General features: G+C 38.4%; 2 protein-coding genes across 2 annotated transcripts; one reads left to right on the top strand and one right to left on the bottom strand.

The window, feature by feature from the left end:
* Positions 1-737: 737 nt before the first annotated feature.
* Positions 738-13,198, top strand: slc47a3 (solute carrier family 47 member 3). Its single transcript, XM_012874574.3, has 17 exons — positions 738-1,085; positions 1,643-1,744; positions 1,833-1,901; positions 1,995-2,143; positions 2,237-2,279; positions 3,847-3,891; positions 4,327-4,424; positions 4,878-4,975; positions 6,643-6,756; positions 6,849-6,916; positions 7,014-7,122; positions 8,648-8,723; positions 9,670-9,739; positions 9,924-10,056; positions 10,163-10,257; positions 10,338-10,380; positions 12,263-13,198. The coding sequence occupies exons 1-17, from the start codon at positions 954-956 to the stop codon at positions 12,472-12,474; spliced, it is 1,656 nt and encodes a 551-aa protein (XP_012730028.2). The 5' UTR covers positions 738-953; the 3' UTR covers positions 12,475-13,198.
* LOC105934532 (multidrug and toxin extrusion protein 1) lies at positions 12,792-17,742 on the bottom strand. The gene is made up of 17 exons (XM_012874572.3): positions 17,612-17,742; positions 17,236-17,337; positions 16,931-16,999; positions 16,677-16,825; positions 15,644-15,686; positions 15,484-15,528; positions 15,274-15,371; positions 15,101-15,198; positions 14,879-14,992; positions 14,729-14,796; positions 14,519-14,627; positions 14,366-14,441; positions 14,205-14,274; positions 13,979-14,111; positions 13,796-13,890; positions 13,221-13,322; positions 12,792-13,100 (listed from the first exon to the last, which is right to left on the bottom strand). The coding sequence occupies exons 1-17, from the start codon at positions 17,717-17,719 to the stop codon at positions 12,792-12,794; spliced, it is 1,788 nt and encodes a 595-aa protein (XP_012730026.2). The 5' UTR covers positions 17,720-17,742.
* Positions 17,743-18,467: the final 725 nt, after the last annotated feature.

Here is an 18,467-nt window from a genome sequence, read left to right on the forward strand (position 1 = left end):
GCTTTATGTTCATTGTAAATCATTGTAATCTGTATACATAATGATGAGTTTATTTGACCAGCCTTTATGTCTTTGTCTTGGAAATATATAATATCCTTTGAAATGTCATCAATGCTGGATAACAAGAGCACCACCAAATTTAGGAACATTTACTGACCTTTTTCCAAAATAACACAAATATATTGCGATTTTCTGTCTTTCATCTTGCTACATGCCTGCTATGTAGATCTATCTATCTGTCTGTCTGTCTGTCTGTCTGTCTGTCTGTCTCTGTCTCTCTCTCTGTCTGTCTCTGTCTCTCTCTCTGTCTGTCTCTGTCTCTCTCTCTCTCTCTCTCTCTCTCTCTCTCTCTCTATATATATATATATATATATATATATATATATTATATATATATATATATATATATATATATATATATATATATATATATATATATATATATATATATATATACATATATTCCCTTGTAAATTGTAGATAAATCAAACATGTTTTGGGAAAAGGAAAATAAAGGGGGAATTGGTAAATACAAGGTGAAAAAGTCATTGTTTAGTTTGGGAACCTGCCCTGGGATGGTTTTCTGATTTCACCGGGTTCATGTGAAGGTTTACACCATATTTCATCATGTGCGGCTTTTTGTCACATCCGCATATGATCAAAGAGAGCTTTCGATGAATCGTGGACACTGTAACAGAGCAATAAACGCTCCTGCTGAGTCACAGTCCATAGTCTGAGCCACCTGCGTCCTGGCAAAATATTCTCAGGGTTGGACCACATCAGAGGACCACCTACAGCTGCGGAAGCGCGGTGAATTAAGCTGAAAGTACGCGCCGCTCCAAGCGCGCTTCCTTATAATTTCCTCCTTATAAAAGAGGAACATTTAACCGGCGGGTCAGGAGTTGCTGCTCAAGTCGCGCTGAGAGAATAGGAAGCCAGGTTTAAACGCAGCCATGGACGGGAGCGCTCAGAGATCAACTTTTACTGGATGGACTGAGTGTTGGGCTGTAAGACGGATCCGCAGGTTGGTTCCGTTGGGTTTCAAGGATGAAGTTAAAGAGCTGTCCAAGCTGTCCGCACCAGTGGTAAGCGTCCTGTGTTAAAAGCAGCGGCCGTTCAATTCAATTAAGTTCAATTTTATTTATATAGCGTTGTCTACTCTCTTTGAGAAAGAGCTAAATAAATAATTATATTGACCAATAAAGGTTTTTAGTAATAATTGCTTATATATAAGGGCAAAGCCAGCCGTGGATCCTTACTGGGCCCTAAGTTAAATTATCCAGGGATCCAGTTACACATGCATCTGAATAATTTTGGATAATCTAGAACGGTTTAAGTACAGTTAGTTAACCAAATACTTACATATATTCTGTAAAAAGACATAATGATCCCTAGGTACCCATTGACCCTTTTCCAGTGTTCCTGTTTCAGATCATTTAGAATGATCAAATTCACCTCCATCGGGTAAATGACAGGTACATTGTACATTTAACAGGTATAGCAATTAAGTGACTAACAGGTGTACAGTATGTTCTATGTGAGAGGTCAGGCCTTCTATGGTCTGTACATGTGCCTAATTGAACAATTATTATGAGTTTATGATTCTGTTTTGTCTCACATTCCCCTTTATGTTGGCTTTCAGATGATGGCTCAGTTCATGAGTTATGCCGTGAGTTTTGTCAGTACTGTGTTCTGTGGCCATCTGGGGAAGACAGAGCTGGCAGGGGTATCTTTGGCCATAGCTGTGAGTAGAAATAACTTGTTTACAATCCCACTGTCCTGAACCAGTTGAATAGTTTAATCCAGATTTATTTATTCCCCCCCCCCCCTAGGTGATTAATGTCACAGGTATATCTATTGGCTTTGGGTTGGCATCAGCATGCGATACACTAATATCTCAGGTATGAACATTAACCGGTCACACATATTAATCGGAAACAGGTTTGGTGAAAGGATTTTTGTACCAAACTGAAATATTTGTTATATATTTTTAGACATATGGGAGCGGTAACCTTCCGAGAGTTGGAGTGATTCTGCAGCGATCGATCCTCATTCTGTTACTGGCTTGTTTCCCCTGCTGGGCGATCCTCATCAACACAGAGCCCATTCTTTTGGCTGTCAGACAGGAGCCAGAAGTTGCTAGGTCAGCTGTCTTAGAATACACTCACATCTTTTTTCTTATTGCACTTAAGAATAAAACTTCGTTTGGATTCTGATTGTAAAAATCTCTCAATAGTTTGGCTCAGATGTATGTAAAGATCTTCATGCCAGCACTTCCAGTGAGTATATTTTACTTAAATGGCTGTTTATTATTTCATGCAAGCAGGTGGCTTATTTTAGATTAAAATAAATACTAAAATTAAATATTTCTCTGAAATGTACTAGTTTCCATTTGTCTTCACGGTCCCAGTCTGGATGCTTTACAAAGAAGAAAGAGACCAATCATACATTTGAACTAAACCTCATAGACATCAGATATGTTGGTCATTTATTAATGGGATACACCAGGACAATATTTTTGTTGCCTAGATACAGATTTAGATAAAAATCATCTATATATAATTGAAAAGCTTTTTTTGTTGTATGTTAATCTTGCTGACTTGACAGTTATCGTTGACGATTCAGTTAAATTCAGTTTATTTATATAGCTCTAATTCACAACACGTCATCGCAAGGAACATAAAATCAAAGGCAGCTTTATTGAATCATCCAGATTTAATTCTGCAAATATCATATATCACAGTTGAGCTTCTCCAACTAAACCCTCACACATTTTTATTTTTATTATTTTCTGTCTCCTAAACATTCTTGCATTGATTAGGAATACAAATGAAGAAGTACGGAACTAGAATGCATATATGCATACTGTAACAAATGTATTGTAAACAATGAAATAAGGCATAAGAACCATCAAGCATTTCAGATCATGCTAAAGTAAACATTTATGTCATTCTAGCCTCCAAATGCAAACTAAAAAACCTTGGAGAGTTTTAATTTACTATTTTGTAGAGGCAAAGCATTTGTACATCCATCCATCCATTTTCCTACACGCTTATCCCTGTTGGGGTTGCGAGGGGTGCCGGTGCTTATCTTCAGCTGTCAATGGGAAAGAGGCATTTGCAGAGCATCTGTACAGTGAAAATGAAATAAAAATTTGTAAGTGGTGGTTGTATCAACACAATTTAAACTGCCACAAATTTATACAGGTATTAATATGGTAGATATCTGACATTTGACAAGCCACACCAAGTTAATGTTTCGTTTGCCCTTGGATTGCACACATTAACCACAAAAGAAGCACTGAAAGTAGGTTTAGTGAATCATGAACGTGTGAGTGTGTGTTTGAATGGGTGAACAGTTGGTCATTACATCAGCTGAATATAACAAGGCAAACAAAGATGCACCTAGAAGAAGCACTTCTTTCAGACAATATAAGGCAGCGACTTCTAGTATAGAAATTAGTGATGATAATCATTTGGTCCGTTGTGTAAATTATTTGTATTAGTTGGCTTATTTTACCTCCATATCACTGTGTTCCTTTGTCTGACTTATATTCTTTTGTACTCTGGCCTGGAAACAGAGATCATACAATGACATAAAGGTGACTTATTAGATAATGAACAAGCATATGTTGTCCATATCACGGGGTTTAAGCTGCTTGGTCCTTCTGTGTGAAGTTCCCAGATTAATGTTGCCATCGATTCTCTCAATAATCTATTTTGCTTTAACATTATTTTAAAGCAGAATCTGAAATTGATGCTATTAAAGTAGACAAAAAACTTGTGACATTGTGTTAATTGTGTTATTGTGTTATTTTTTTTTATTTTATTTTTTTTCGTTATGCAGGCTGCTTTCATGTATTCTTTACAATCAAGATATCTCCAAAACCAGGTGGGATCATTATTTTAACCTTACTCTTATCTAAAGGATGGTTAGATGTGTAAGATGAGTAGGATTGATTATGTCCGATTTATTGGGATTTTGTAAATTGTGGTCCGTGGATTCAAATAGCAAAGAGGTCAGAGCTCCCTCAATGTATCAGAAGGAAACCAGAAAAAAACATCCATCCATCCATCCATCCATCCATCCATCCATCCATCCATCCATCCATCCATCCATCCATCCATCCATCCATCCATCCATCCATCCATCCATCCATCCATCCATGTCTACTTAATTGTTGTGCGGTTACAGTGCGTGGTTGGGCAAGAAGTGGCATGCCACCTCCTCTCTATACAACTGAGGTTTTCTAGACTCATGTGTTTTATCTGTTGGAGAAATGTCACTTTGCCTTTATCAAGTTAACATCTGGCATTCTTATTGTAGGGGATCATTTGGCCGCAGGTCATCACAGGGCTCATTGTCAATCTGCTCAACGCCCTCATCAACTACATTGTGCTTTTCGTGTTAAACATGGGTGTAGCGTGAGTATTTGAAACCTATTTTGATGTATTTCAGATTCTGTAATCTCAGCTCTATATAAAGTCATAATCAATTAAATAAATATTATCTAACATTTTTTTATTTCAGTAAGTCAGTTTGCCAAGGGAAACACATTATATAGATTAACAAAGACTGGTGATGTTTTGAAATGTTTATTTCTGTTAATTATGTTATTTCCCCACCCACAGCTATTGAAACACATCATGTAGGATTATAATATTGCATCAGACCAATAGGAAATGCAACATTTTTAATGCAGAAATGGGGGCTTAATGAAAAGTATGTTTAATACAGGCTCAAAGGTTGTTTTTTTTTTTCAAAAAGGTATTCAAATCTAACAAACAAGCCTCTTAGAAATGCATATTCTAATTTATTGAATATACAGTACTTTTAAGATCAGATTAAAAAAAATAGCACATTTGAATATTCTTCAGGGGCTCTGCTGTTGCCAACACTTTGTCAGAGTTTTCCTTGGCTGGATTCCTTTATGTTTATATCATGTGGAAAGGTCTTCACAAGGCAACCTGGATGGGTGAGTATTAGTCAAAGTCTCTTTATTTGTCTCTCTTGAAAAAAAATCATTGTTACACTGCTACTGTTGCAAACTCCACGCAGAAAGGATCCGAACCTAGGACCTTCTCGCTGTAGATTTCTGCTCATCACAGACTAATTCAGTCCATGTTTAAACAACTGAAGCTGCTTGTTTTCTTTTTTGAACCAAACATGATCAGATACATCTTTCAATTCTTCAAACTGAAGTAATATAGCGGTTTACTTGCAAATCTGAAGCTTCAACTGAGATACAAACTTCTCTACAGTGCTTATACTGTGCACAATAAAGGGTGTCACTTGCTCTATTTTAAAGGTACATGTAAATAAGAAATAAATTGCATATTTGAATTTAATTTCAATTCAGTTCAATTTTATTTATATAGAGATACTTCAGAACACGTCATCTCAAGGTACTTTACAAAGTCAAATTCAATCATATCATACAGACTGGTGAAAAAGTTTCCTATCTAAGGAAACCCAGCAGGTTGCATCAAGTCTTGACAAGCAGCATTCACTCCTCCTGAAAGAGCGCCACAGTGGACAGTCGCCTGCACTGTTGATGACTTTGCAGCAATCCCTCATACTGAGAAAGCATGAAGTGACAGTGGAAATAAAAACTCTCCTTTAATGGGGAGGAAAACCTCCAGCCGAACCAGGCTCAGTGTGAACGGCCATCTGCCTGAATCGTCTGGGGTTTAGAGAAGACAGAGCAGAGACACAAAAGCACACAGTGATCCAGGATTCCTTTCTATGTTATATGGTAACAGTGGAGGATCTGCCTCCCCTGGATGGTGTCACAGCTAACATGACGCCAGACTAGGTGTACCTACTATGAAGAAAGAAAAGACACAGAGAACATAATGTTCAAACTTTAAATAACAACAAACAATTAAAATTGGAGAACAGTAGGAGAACTTAGCAAAGTGAGAAAAATAGATCTTGATGTCCTCCAGCAGCCTATAACAGCATAACTACAGATATAGCTCATGATAACCTAAGCCACTCTGGCTATAAGATTTTTCAAAAAGGAATGTTTAAGCTTAGTCCTAGCAAGTATTTGGTCCGCAAATGATGAATAACTGCCTTTCAGTCCAAATCCATGTACCACCTCTTTACTGAATGGCACCCAGAGCATTATTCCATATTGTTCATGTAAGAAATACAGCTACAAGTAATAAAACACATTAATTTAGAGCTCTTGTTTTTGATAGTACTTTATGACAGGAAAACATATGGGTTAGCAATGTGATTTTAACTTAATCAATTTAGCTTAAGTCTGACCTCATTGTTAAATGGATGAGCCTCAGTTTGAAACAGAATTTGGTTGTCTTTATTCATGATATGTAGACCAAAATGCATCAATGACCTGTTCTTTTTTCCCCCTCAATGCTGCGTTATTAGTCCACAATCTATGAAAAGGGAGTTTTGGGACAAACATGAGCTTTTTCAAAGAGAATGAGTTCCCAATGTAACCCTTGGGGGACATGATTTGTTTGTCGACCTGCTCATTTTGTGGATTCGAGCTTAGTTTAGAGTTCAAATCTGTGTGAGCTGAAATGCTTAAACAAGTTTCTGTTAGGGAGTAAACTTGTACACCACTAAGGTTGTTTAATAATTATTTGTCCTCTTCTCATTTATCATCTATAGGCTGGTCCAAAGAGTGCCTCAATGACTGGAAATCTTACGTTAATTTGGCTATTCCTGGAATGGTCATGATGTGTATTGAGTGGTGGACATATGAGATTGGAAGTTTTTTAGCAGGTAATGGCCGAACCTAAATGACAGTTTTAAAGATGTTTTTTTTTACCAACAAAAAAAAGGTTTGAAATCTAATACCGGAATCATTTTGAAAGGTCTAATAAGTGAGGTTGAACTTGGAACGCAGTCAGTTGTGTACCAACTGGCCAATATTGCCTACATGGTGAGTTTTTTCTCTCTAAAACTAGCCGTGAATAAGAATAGATAGATAACTTTGTTTTCATTGTACTGAGACTGAAGCAAATTTTACGTTTTGGCAGTTCCCTTTGGGTTTCAGCGTTGCGGGCAATGTGAGAGTTGGAAACGCTTTGGGAGCCGGAGAAACGGAGCAGGCAAAGCTGTCTGCGAAGGCAACAATGTTCTGTGCAGGTCAGTAATGTCTTAAATCATTGATGCATTTAGATTTGTTATTTGCTTTTTGAGACACTTCAAATGTTTTAGGTCAGTGGTCACCAACATGGTGCCCACGGGCACCAAGTAGCCCCAGACGACCACATGTGGCACCCACGAGCCTGTTCTAAAAAAAAGCACAATCCACCAGTGAGCTTTATCTAAAACTTTATTTTATTCTCCGTTTCTCTTCCTGTTTATTCACGCTTGCATTTATATAGATTTTAAAATGACAATATGTATAACAAAGCCTGAACAATGTGTTTATTTTATGTAAAGTTAAGGTGTACTGGTAGCTCTTTGTATGTCTCTGTACCAATGAAAGAAGCAACAGTTTAAACAAGCTCTACCTATTATGCCAGAATGAATGGTCAAATATTTAACCAGGAATATGACCAAAGGTTATCAATGGCTAAAAAGAAAGTCTGTTTCAAGTGGCACCTTCCTAAGGGACATCTAACAAGACTTTGCATGCCAGACTTTGCATTTTGTTTGTTTATGGTCAGATTTTTTTTATTGTACACTTTTAAAAAATTTATGTAAAAGGTTTACTGTCTGGTTTTGCGGAAAGTATTCTCATTTTATTCATTTTAATTTCATAATACATAGGACAACAAACATACAGCCACATTTACTCCAAAGCAGACATGGGTACACCTATTACTTAAACTTGAATGAATGCAGAGAGTAGCTTCCAAGACACAGTGACCCATATACTACACTTGTAAATGATTATGGACTTCAACATTTTTCTAGACCAAGAAAATAGAAAACAATTTGAAACAAAAATGTAGTAAATTGTATGCCTTTCTTTTATTGAGACAAACATGTGAGGCCCTTTTGCACATTTCACATCCAAAGTGATATACAGAACCTTTTTTTTATGAAAATCTGAAAATTTAGTTCCTTTTTAATAGAATGTCGCATGTTTAGTTTATTTCTGAGCTAGTAGAAATTAAGCAATTCACAATTAAACTCTCCAATGCCTTGAGACAAGATTTATTATGAATTTGCACTATATAAATAAACTGAAATAAAACTGAAGTGAATAATGTTTTCATTTTTAATAAATAAAACTACATTTTTGGGGCCCATGAGCACTATAAAGTCATGTTTGGACGCCACATAATTTTTCCCCTGTGTGGATCAACAGCATAAATAAATCAATTAATATTCATAATATTTAGCTGTCACTGCAACATGCCCTTCTCTAAAGCCACCAGGCCACCGCTCTCCCAAAATGATCATGACATTCATTCACAAGTGTTTGAAAATCTCTGACAGCAACTATCTGTTGCAGCAGTTGAAAAGATGTGCTTTAAAATGTTAACACAGCGCTTTGTGAAAATTAACATGAGTAAAAGAGTAAAAGTTCTTCCTTCCTCACGTTATCTGTGTCTGAAGTAACCTTTAGCAGCAATGTAATCAAATACATCAGCTGTTCTGTGTGTGATCCTAGAAGTCATGCTGTTATAGAGCTCACTTATGTTGCTCTTCACAACAGGCTCAGTGTCTATTTGCTTGGCAGTGCTCATTGGGAGCCTGAAGGATCATATATCTTACATCTTTACATATGATGAGTAAGTATAAGCTTAACATTACTCCAGCTATTGTTACCAAGTCAAAGATTTCTTATGAGGATGTGAAATCACACTCAGAGGGTTGACCTTAAAGGAGCAGTAAGCGACATTTCATTATTTCCGATACAAAAAACTACAAAGCAGTGTTTTGAAGAGCTAAAGGTATCTTTTTAGATGGGATGTGGTATGACGTCACACACCATCGCTCAGTGTTGTTCTCCAGGCTCTTGTTTACAAGCTGGGTCGGCCACGAATGCATGTACGTCTACATGAATAGCTGCTACTCAAGGCTTAGCCTCTCCCTGGCCATAAAATGCCACCGTCAGAATAGTGTAGCGTAGGAACCAAATGGCGGAGATGGTGTCCAGCGGATCGAAACGTTCTCTTGCTTACAACATTATAAATTTATGAGTTACTTTGTTCTTCACTAGACATGTTCCTTCGAAAGGTGATGTTGTTTTGTTGTGTACTTATCCTTTGCAAATATGTGCATATGAGGTGAACGGTAGGAAGGGGAGGGAAAAGGGGGGACAGGTTGCAGCTGGAGGGGAGGTAGAGAGAGGCATGGCTTGTCAAACATCTTTTATTTTTTTTTGGTCTACAGACACCTAGTGGTGAAATTTCGCTTATTGCTGCTTTGAGTACTGAAGAGATGACTCAGTTCTTAAATGACCTTTGCGCGTTAGAGGAAGCGTTATCTAACCATAAGTCTGGGAACTCGGTGAACATATTGTAATGTCTAGGTCTAAAGGTTTGTGCAAGCTGCAATCAGTTACTGTAAACTGTGCCACTTCAATAAGAGTAATAGCAATGTTTTACCATTTCTAACCTATTTAAGACAGTAGTATGCTTAAATTAAATGAATGAGACTTGTAGTTATAGTGTTCTAAATACTATAATAATATACTCATCATTTTATGCTATTAAAAGGTATTTTTTGTTTCAGGCAAATTAGGGAAAGGGTTGCAGAAATTATATCTTTCTATGCTCCATTCATCCTCCTGGATGCCATGTCGGTAAGTTGTTTTGAACAGCCCCAAATATCAGTCATTTTTGACCCAAAGCCTTCAGGTCTGCTGCAATGTTGAAGGTAAAGAGGAAAATCTGACGCTTTAAGAGGGGTGTGTAAAAATCTGAGAGCAATTGTGTTTCTTTTTCTGCAAAGTCTTATCTTTTGTTTGATTCTGTGTAAATGACCAGGCTGCGTCTGGTGGTATTATAAGAGGAGCGGGTAAACAGAGAGTTGGGGCTATCTGCTACTTCTTGGGATATTATGGCATCGGTTTTCCCATTGGAATCCCCCTGATGTTTGCTGCCAAACAAGGAATCAAGGGTAAGATTTAAAGTTGGTACAAAGTGTCTCCGAATATTGAACCTCCCAATGAGTATTTCGATTTTAAAACCATATAACATAATGTGTAATATGTTTTATTACCAAGGTCTGTGGACTGGTTTGTTTACCTGTGTGTCACTGCAAAGTGTATTCCTGATTTTCTATCTGGTCAGATTGAACTGGAAAGCAGTTACAACAGAGGTTAGTATTCAAAGTTAAATGTTGCTTAATTCTATTTTTTTCTCCATCACCGTAGATTAAAACTTTGTTTTATGTTATAGGCCCAGATCAGAGCAGGGGTGATTGACAGCTCCTCAAACACAAGTAAGAAAGACACGTTTTGCTATTTTTAAAATTCTTACATTGATGTTAAGGATTTCTTTCAATGTGGACCAATATGAGACAGTCGACATGATGAAGTTGTGTCCAACAGATACATTTATTAACCAACGAAAACGTTATTAATCCTTGATAATCATCAAAAATTGACGGGACAGCCAAAATTAGCAAAGGAGATCACTCAGACAAGCCCTCTGAGGGTTATAGAACATGGTGTCCTTCCTGAAGCCTAAACTCAAAATCTCCTAACCCAAACAACCAGCAAAAAACAAAAAACAAACACTAGACACGACTGATGAATAACCCTAAAAAAATTCCCCAACATTTAGCAACACTGGGAGGCTTGGAAAGAAGAGACCAATGTTTCTTCCTGTTCTTTGGTTTCTATCATGAGGTCTGACCAGGTTGACCTGAAGTACAAAAAACAGACATGATACTAGAACAACAAGAGAGGGACAGCAGGGACCATTATTTATCTTGAGAAATTATCCAACCTGTGTGCATGGGCCAAAGCAGGGCAGAGGGAAACAAGACAGACTGCAAGTTTAAATATAAACATCAGTCACTTCCCCAACAAGCAGCAGTATCGGACACTGCCATGGTGTTCATGGTGTTGTCACAATAATGGTTTAGTTCAAATGAACGTCTTGCTTTCAAGAAATGTTATAAGTAAAGATTGAATAAGTTGTCACATTTTGTCCCATGTAAACTTTCACTTCCCCAATTGTATCAGTTTATTGAGAAATATCCTCCTTCAATTATACAAAGTCATCATTGTGCCCTATGAACCCAAGACAGTCTCCAGCATCCCAGGATTTGTCTTATTCAAGTTTCCTAATGTCAGAAAAGTAACCTCCATGTTCAAGAAACCAATATCTCAGTTCAAGAATGTAACCTAAAGTGTAGTATAACAAAGTAACTAGTATTATAGTATTAGAAAGCAATATTTAAATTACAAGACATATAACAAAAATGAGGGTTGAAAAGTAGATAAACTTTGCTCTTGCCCTCAGCTCCTTCTCAAGTGCCAGGGTTTAGAGCAAGTCCTCCTAAATACTGCAGAGGAAGCCCAAACATGTATTTTAAACTCACGTTCCATCCTACCATCAGAGTTAAAAGATCCTTAGAACCATGGAAACATATGAATGAGGCCTTTTCTGCATCGTGAGTAAACATTAAAACCTGTACGAATGAGTACCTGTGTATCAGATTTGAAGTAAATGGACTTTTCACATTGTAAATCCCTCCAGTGCACACTAATCTTGACCCTAAAGATGGCAACAGATATACAAAAGTCCAACCCTTCAGATGTGTCCCAACCAGATTCACTTTTTTCTGCATAATCCTTAGATCCTATCCATTAAAACCACAAACAGGATGTGTGACAATAGAAGGCCAACCTTAAATAAGATCAAACCTCTCCTTCCAAAGAAACTCCCAATCAAATGCCCCAGGGAGCACAGCCATAAGGCTTTTTCTCTCTGCGGGTGGCGGAATGCTATGCTATTTCATGACTCGAATGAAAACTACTCAACCTAGCCTGGACCTCAGGTTCCACAACTGGTTAGAACCTCCTCGTCAGCGTCTTTGGGTCAGTGTTTGGGGTGAGGCTAAGCAGGGGAATCACTCTGTTGGTTGGAACCTGTCCTGTTCTTTTCTAGATCTCCTTTTAGCTGGTCCCCTTGATCAATGTCTGAGTTAGCTTTTCAATCAACTATGTCACTCGATGTGGAAATGGACGACACTTTCTGTTTTTAATTTAAAAAAAAGTACATTAATTGGTAGGGTGCATACATGCTTACAGTTAGTTACACATTCTATATTTCAAAAGTGTCTAAATATGTGCCTTTCACATTTGTATGACCAGGTCCCCAACTAGCAGATGCCGGGAACTCGCTGAGCCCAACAGACAACGGGGATCTGGTCGATGCTGAAGAAGTTTCTGCTGTAAAAAACCCTGAAGTCCAGCTCTCCTATAGGAGCCTAGTTCTGCGAAGAGGTTTCGCTCTGGCTGGCATGCTATCGATCCTGGCTGCCGGAATCATTATAAACCTGCTCGTCACGAACTTGGTTACTTGACCGCGAGCGACTATCTATCATATTCAGGGAGCAAACTCCCTTTTGCCACAACTGCAAAGCAAAACATAGATGTTTGCGCTGCAGCACACAGCTGGACAGGGGATGTCACACATTAAGATAAGCAGGAAGCAAAGAGAAAACAGGAAAAGCAACAATAACAGGTTAACGATGTAAACTCAGAAATCGAGATTATTCTCTGGAACGACAAGAATTATTTCTGATTATGATCTGGATCTTTATAGTCGCGTACGGCGAGAGTGAGTCGAACTGATGAAGGTTTAATGGCAATAAATAAAAACGCGCCGGTCGGCTTCAGCTCACTCTGACTGTCCATTAGGGACCAACATGGTGGAGAAAATTGGATCAGGGGTATACGTTGCATTGATCCAGTCTGTTGCGGTGTTGTTGCCCTCTGCAAACCGGATCTCTGGCAAAGGAACGAGGAGGTGCACCGCTGTTCCCACAGCTAGGAGAGCAACTGCTACTAACACGGTGAGGCCTCTCCTGATGATCAGCTGGGTGGTGGAGAGGTGTCTGTCTTTCAGCTGCTGGACCTCACAGCCACCTTGCCTTTCAGGATTTCCATCCTGACTCTCAGTACTGACAGATATGTATCCGTCCGCTGACTGTGAGAAAGTATAACAATCCCCATCAATTCATTTTCTTCTGTTAAGAATGATTTCATTTGTTTGAAGACAATAAAGCCAAATGATAAAAAAAAAAATTCATTTTAGGAGTGTACTTACTTTGCCACTGCAGGTTGTCGGCTCTGCTGTTGGATCAGTGTCTGAGAGGCCGGAGGTGCTTAATGATGTCATGTGGGTTGTTTTCTGAGCTCGTTTCACAGCCTTTGAGAAAAGAAAATTAAAAAGCAGGACAAGTTTTCATGTTGCAGCAAACAGAAACTATGATAGGAATTTAGGTTTTTTCATGATTTTTGCAAGATTGTTCATATTCCATAAACTTTGTTTATATTTTGTCACACTGCAACCACGAACATAAATCTATTTTATCAGGAAGTAGAGCAACACAGCAAAGTGCAACGTTGTTGAGTGGAGGGAAAAACAACCATGGTTCCTTTTTTTAATTAATTAATATTTTTTTAAATAAAGACCTATAATTTTCTTTGACTTTTCTATTCAGTCTCCCTGAGTAAATACGCGATAAAACAAGCCTTTTTGGGCAGCGTACGTTTGGCGCTGCACAGTCCTTTGATGTGAGTTGGACTTTCACATTAAACCTTTAGGTTTGTGGTTGCCATGTGATACAAGATCAAAGTTCAAGAGGTATGGACAGTTTTTCAAAGCGCTATATGCAATACCTCCTCTGTTACTTTCTCCCAGTTCAGTCTGAAGATAACTATAATGTAGAAAGTGGACTGCAAAATGACACAAACCAGTAGTCCCACCCAAAAACCTGTGCAGGAAATCAAAACCTGGGTAAGTAAAAAGCAGTTCATCTCTCGGAAAAGAGCATCTTAACAAAGCTAGGTGAGGTTAATTACCTAGAACTCTCAGTTTTGCAACGAACATTAAAGTGACACTCAGCGTAAGCCCTACGCAGTAGTAGCCAATGAAGTTAGCCACAGCTGGTATCTTCTGCTTGCCCGTTCCCAAGAAGATGCCTGTGCACACACCCTAGAGTATGAAGCAAAGGTCTCATATGACTCTGCATGCACTTAAAATGATGTGAAATATTGAGAAGTAAATATAAAAACTTTTAGGACTTACCACAAGCCCATCAAAGAACTGAAGGAAACAGTAGGCATTCATCAGATGTGAGACCAAAGCTATGATCTTCCTGAAATTAACATTTTACAATTTGAGTACGCTACAGTACGTCAACGGTGCATTACTGTTACTGAAATGTAAACAGGGCTGTGCAGACTCACTCATCAGAGGTAAAGATAAAGCCAATCACTGTTTTGGAGCACCCAAGCACAACACCCTCCACCACTGCAAAGGCAGCTGCATAACAAGAGGGGAGAAATAGGACAGGAGACACAGCAGGCAATCAGAGCTGCGATATATATATATTTACTGACCTGCCAGACAGAGCGAGACCTTGCTTGTCAGCCGGGCCCTGGCGGTGTCTCCTGCACCGAGAGCATTCCCCACTCTGGCGCATGCCGCAGCTTGAATACCAAGCGGAAACTGTGCACAAGATTATAACATAAAGCGCATAAATGAGTGATAAATGATGCCTGTTTAAAAATCAGTCTTTGTTGCTCTGAGGTGCAGTCACAGCACAGTACCATGTAGGTGATGAAAGCCACCATTATCACAGCATGCTGGGCTGCAAGCTCCTCCTCACTCAGCACTCCTGATTATTACACACACCAATGAATGTCATAACTAATTTCTATCACTATTCTCAGTATTAGTCAATTTGATATCTAAATTACCTGCAAGGAATCCACCAAGTTCATAAACCCACCACTCAAAACACTTCATTAAAGTACTGGGGATGGCCAGTTTCATGTAGGAGCCCCATTCCTGTAGTGATGCCACAGACCAGCCTGCAGGGGGAGGCAAATACTCATTTATACCTTCAATAACTGTTTAAAATGGCAAATTGTCTCTCTGGAGGTAGTCATTTTGTCACTCACAGTGACACTGTATCTCACCTTCCCATGTTTTCACATGCAGTTTCTTCCACCGAATGTAAGCAAACAGAAAAGAACAGATGTATATCTGAGACAAAGTGTTTGCTGCAGCAGAGCCACTGCAAAACACAACAGCAAAATAAAAGTGAGTTTTTTGTCTTCTTCAAGTTATCTTGAAACATGTGCATGCTTACCTGACTCCCAGGTTCAGCCAGTAAAGAAAGAAATAGTTTGTGGCAACATTTGCTATATTTGCCATGGCAGCCGTGTAGAGTTGTGGCAGTATTATACCCTAAGAAAATGTACAGAGCGATTCAGCAAGGTTTGCAACATTTAATTACCAAGTTGTTTGTTGAAATAAATGAACACAGAGAGCAGGTCTTTGGATTTACATGTGAACACACCTGGTTCTGTAGGTAAGACACCTGAAGGTTGTGGAGAAACATTGCCTGTACAGAGAAGCTTGTGAGTTTGAAGGACTTTTGATACAGCGACTGACTATAAATAAAATAATAAAAAAGTGTTTATTGTGAAAATAAATATCAGTTAAAATGTGTGACTCACTGGCACTGCAGGAAGGAAGGCTGTTATATAGAGCTGGGCTATTCTGCAAATAAATACAACAGGGTTCAGTTTCTGAAATGTTTCTTATGAATTCTGCTGGAATGTCAGAAGAATGTATGCTTTGTGTAATATTAAAAAAAAGTGTGAAAATATGTTTTAAAATTCAAAGAAATTGTTATTGAAGCAGAACTATATATATATATATATATAGTTATATATATATATATATATATATATATATATATATATATATAGAGAGAGAGAGAGAGAGAGAGAGAGAGAGAGAGAGAGAGAGAGAGAGAGAGAGATATAGATAGATAGATAGATAGATAGATAGATAGATAGATAGATAGATAGATAGATAGATAGATAGATAGATAGATAGATAGATAGATAGATATTGAGTAAATTCTATATGAAAGTAAAGAAACTCATGCCTTTATTCTAAAGCTGGAGGTTTAACATTGGTCTTTCAGTTTTAAAATTCTCAGTAAATTATGTTAATTTGCAAAGTTCAAAAGCCGTGAGGTTGACACGCTTTAAAGAATAAACCAGAATAAATCAGATTTAGTAATAATACAATAGCTTGTACTTTTCAGAAGTCAAAAGTTACTGAACTTACAGGTTCCTTTTGGGGAACATTAAGGATACTTCCCTGGAATTGACTTGTGCCTTTAGTCTCAACAACTTCTGGACAACCCTTGTCCAGAAGTAACAATGCTTGGCCCCAGAAAGTACTCAGTAAGTTCTTAAAACTAACTTTTAGGGTCTAGAAAATAACCTTTAAGTACAGGAAAGTACGAGCCAGTAACTTAAAGAACCTTCTAAGTTTTAAAAAGTAACTTCTAAGGTCAGGGAAGCAATCTTTAAGTTCTGGAAAATAATATGTTAATTGCAAGAATGTACAGGCTGTATGAGACATTGCTGTTGGTGAATAAAAGCCCATGATTTGACAGAAAATCAATAAAAATTTTCCAAATACTAGTAGTGATATGATCATTAGTACTGCAGTATCTATACTGCAGTAAAGTACCTGGCCACCTCCGGGTCCTGACCCACACACAGCAGGATGGGTTGTGCGTTGATGAGCAGCCCCCAGCAAGGGAGACAGAACAGCAGCAAGATGATGATGCTCCTCTGAAGGATCACTCCCACCTGCAGGAGATTCCTACCCCCAAACGTCTGTCAACATCACACACATATCAAACACCGCACCTGAAGCAAACCCCGATAAAAATTTAAAGTGTGATAAATAATCTCATACAAAAAAACACAGGGCTACCAGACCTGAGATACCAGAGTATCGCACGCCAGTCCCAGACCATAACCTGTTGCCACAGTGGTAACGTTGATGGTCTGAAAGAAATGCACGGTGCTGTGAGTGATATTCCATTTCTCAATAGCAAAGGTTTGACACGGTACATTTAGAAAACCAGTTATTAATTCCCAAACACTTGGAAGGGGAAATTTTGAGGTAATTTAGAGGCATTTAGTTTTCTCCCCTCCAGCTATTTGGAAACTACCTGATCGTTTGTCATTTTCCTCAAATCAGCCCCCATCAATGTGTTTTATCCATTCAGCTGAACACTTACAGCAGAAGCCAGTCCGTAGCCCGCCATCACTTCATTTCCCAGACGCCCACAGAACATTGTGACAACGAAAGGCAGGAGGTAACTGAGGATCCGAGACAGCAGCTGGAAAAAAAACAAACAAAGGTGAAGTGACCACCAGCTGATCGATATTACACTAAGCACAAGTTTCAATTAGTTGTTGTTGTCAACAGCTTTTGACGTGATAAATCATCTTTTACGCTGCCATTATTCTAGCAGTTAGTGCAGCAGCTAAACCCTGCTGAACCCTGCCTTGCATTATATGTCTTTAATCTTTCTTTGGCCAAGAATAGCCCTCATCAATCATTTTCTGCAATCTACAGTCAGAACAGGGCATGCAAACAGTGCCAGTCCTTACCAGAGGCCCCGTCATCCTCAGGATGTGGTACAGTTCCTCTCTGTGTGCCAAGGGAATCCTGCGGCGCAACCAACTGCAGCAAAAAAGCTTGTCACTGGACACTTCCATGTCTAAAGTATGCGTCTTTCCTCTGCAACGTCTTGCTTTTCTCTAACATACGTGTCTTTGTTGTGCTCTGGATGATGCTGAGGATGGAAATATTGCTGTGATCACAGCTTCCCTGGAGGTAAGCCAGAGCCAGCTGAAACAACAAAGATTGTACAACAAAGACAAGAAAACACTCTGTAATCACAACAGAGACCAAGATAGGGGACTTGAAAAGGAAAAAAAATGTTTAGATCTGGGCGATGAAACATGTAAAAGACAATGAACTTGTTCTGGTCATAGCAGGGAGGTTTCTAACAAGAATGTGATTTTTATCACCTTATTAAAACGTTTCCAGGGTTGAACACATTTTAACTTTGTTTAATGAACTTTTTCTAATCGGTTTTGCAACAATAGAAGTCACAATGTGTCCCATTGTAATATGCAGTAATCAGATAAAACACATTCTTTCAATTATAAAGGAAAAGAGGGACTAAAGAGAACATGTCATCAAAGTAAGACAGTTAGGTGTTGGTGGCTATCAACAAAACAGGGACCTAAATTTGCCCCTGTCTGCAGTTAGTGACAACTGTGACACACAAGGATGAATAAAGAAGGAACATTTATTTTGCAAACTTGTACAGTAAGCAGTATGGTAAAAGAGCAATGAAATATGCCTTACTGGAGCAAAGAGTGATAACTTAGCATCTTGAAGTCTCCATATCAGCTATTATATGCTGTCTGTAATTAGTTAATTATGGGACATGCAGGG

The sequence above is a fragment of the Fundulus heteroclitus genome, chromosome 18 (assembly GCF_011125445.2).
Source record: "Fundulus heteroclitus isolate FHET01 chromosome 18, MU-UCD_Fhet_4.1, whole genome shotgun sequence".
NCBI classification, from domain to species: Eukaryota; Metazoa; Chordata; class Actinopteri; order Cyprinodontiformes; family Fundulidae; genus Fundulus; species Fundulus heteroclitus.

Excerpts from the sequence above, each read along its gene's own strand:
- slc47a3 (XM_012874574.3), top strand. The coding sequence starts at position 954 with ATGGACGGGAGCGCTCAGAGATCAACTTTTACTGGATGGACTGAGTGT. Across the intron at positions 1,745-1,832 it reads GGGTATCTTTGGCCATAGCT|GTGATTAATGTCACAGGTAT; the intron begins GTGAGTAGAAAT and ends CCCCCCCCCTAG. Across the intron at positions 2,144-2,236 it reads CAGGAGCCAGAAGTTGCTAG|TTTGGCTCAGATGTATGTAA; the intron begins GTCAGCTGTCTT and ends ATCTCTCAATAG.
- LOC105934532 (XM_012874572.3), bottom strand. The coding sequence starts at position 17,719 with ATGGAAGTGTCCAGTGACAAGCTTTTTTGCTGCAGTTGGTTGCGCCGC. Across the intron at positions 15,199-15,273 it reads TGGCTGAACCTGGGAGTCAG|TGGCTCTGCTGCAGCAAACA; the intron begins GTAAGCATGCAC and ends TGTGTTTTGCAG. Across the intron at positions 13,891-13,978 it reads TGCAAAACTGAGAGTTCTAG|GTTTTTGGGTGGGACTACTG; the intron begins GTAATTAACCTC and ends TTTCCTGCACAG.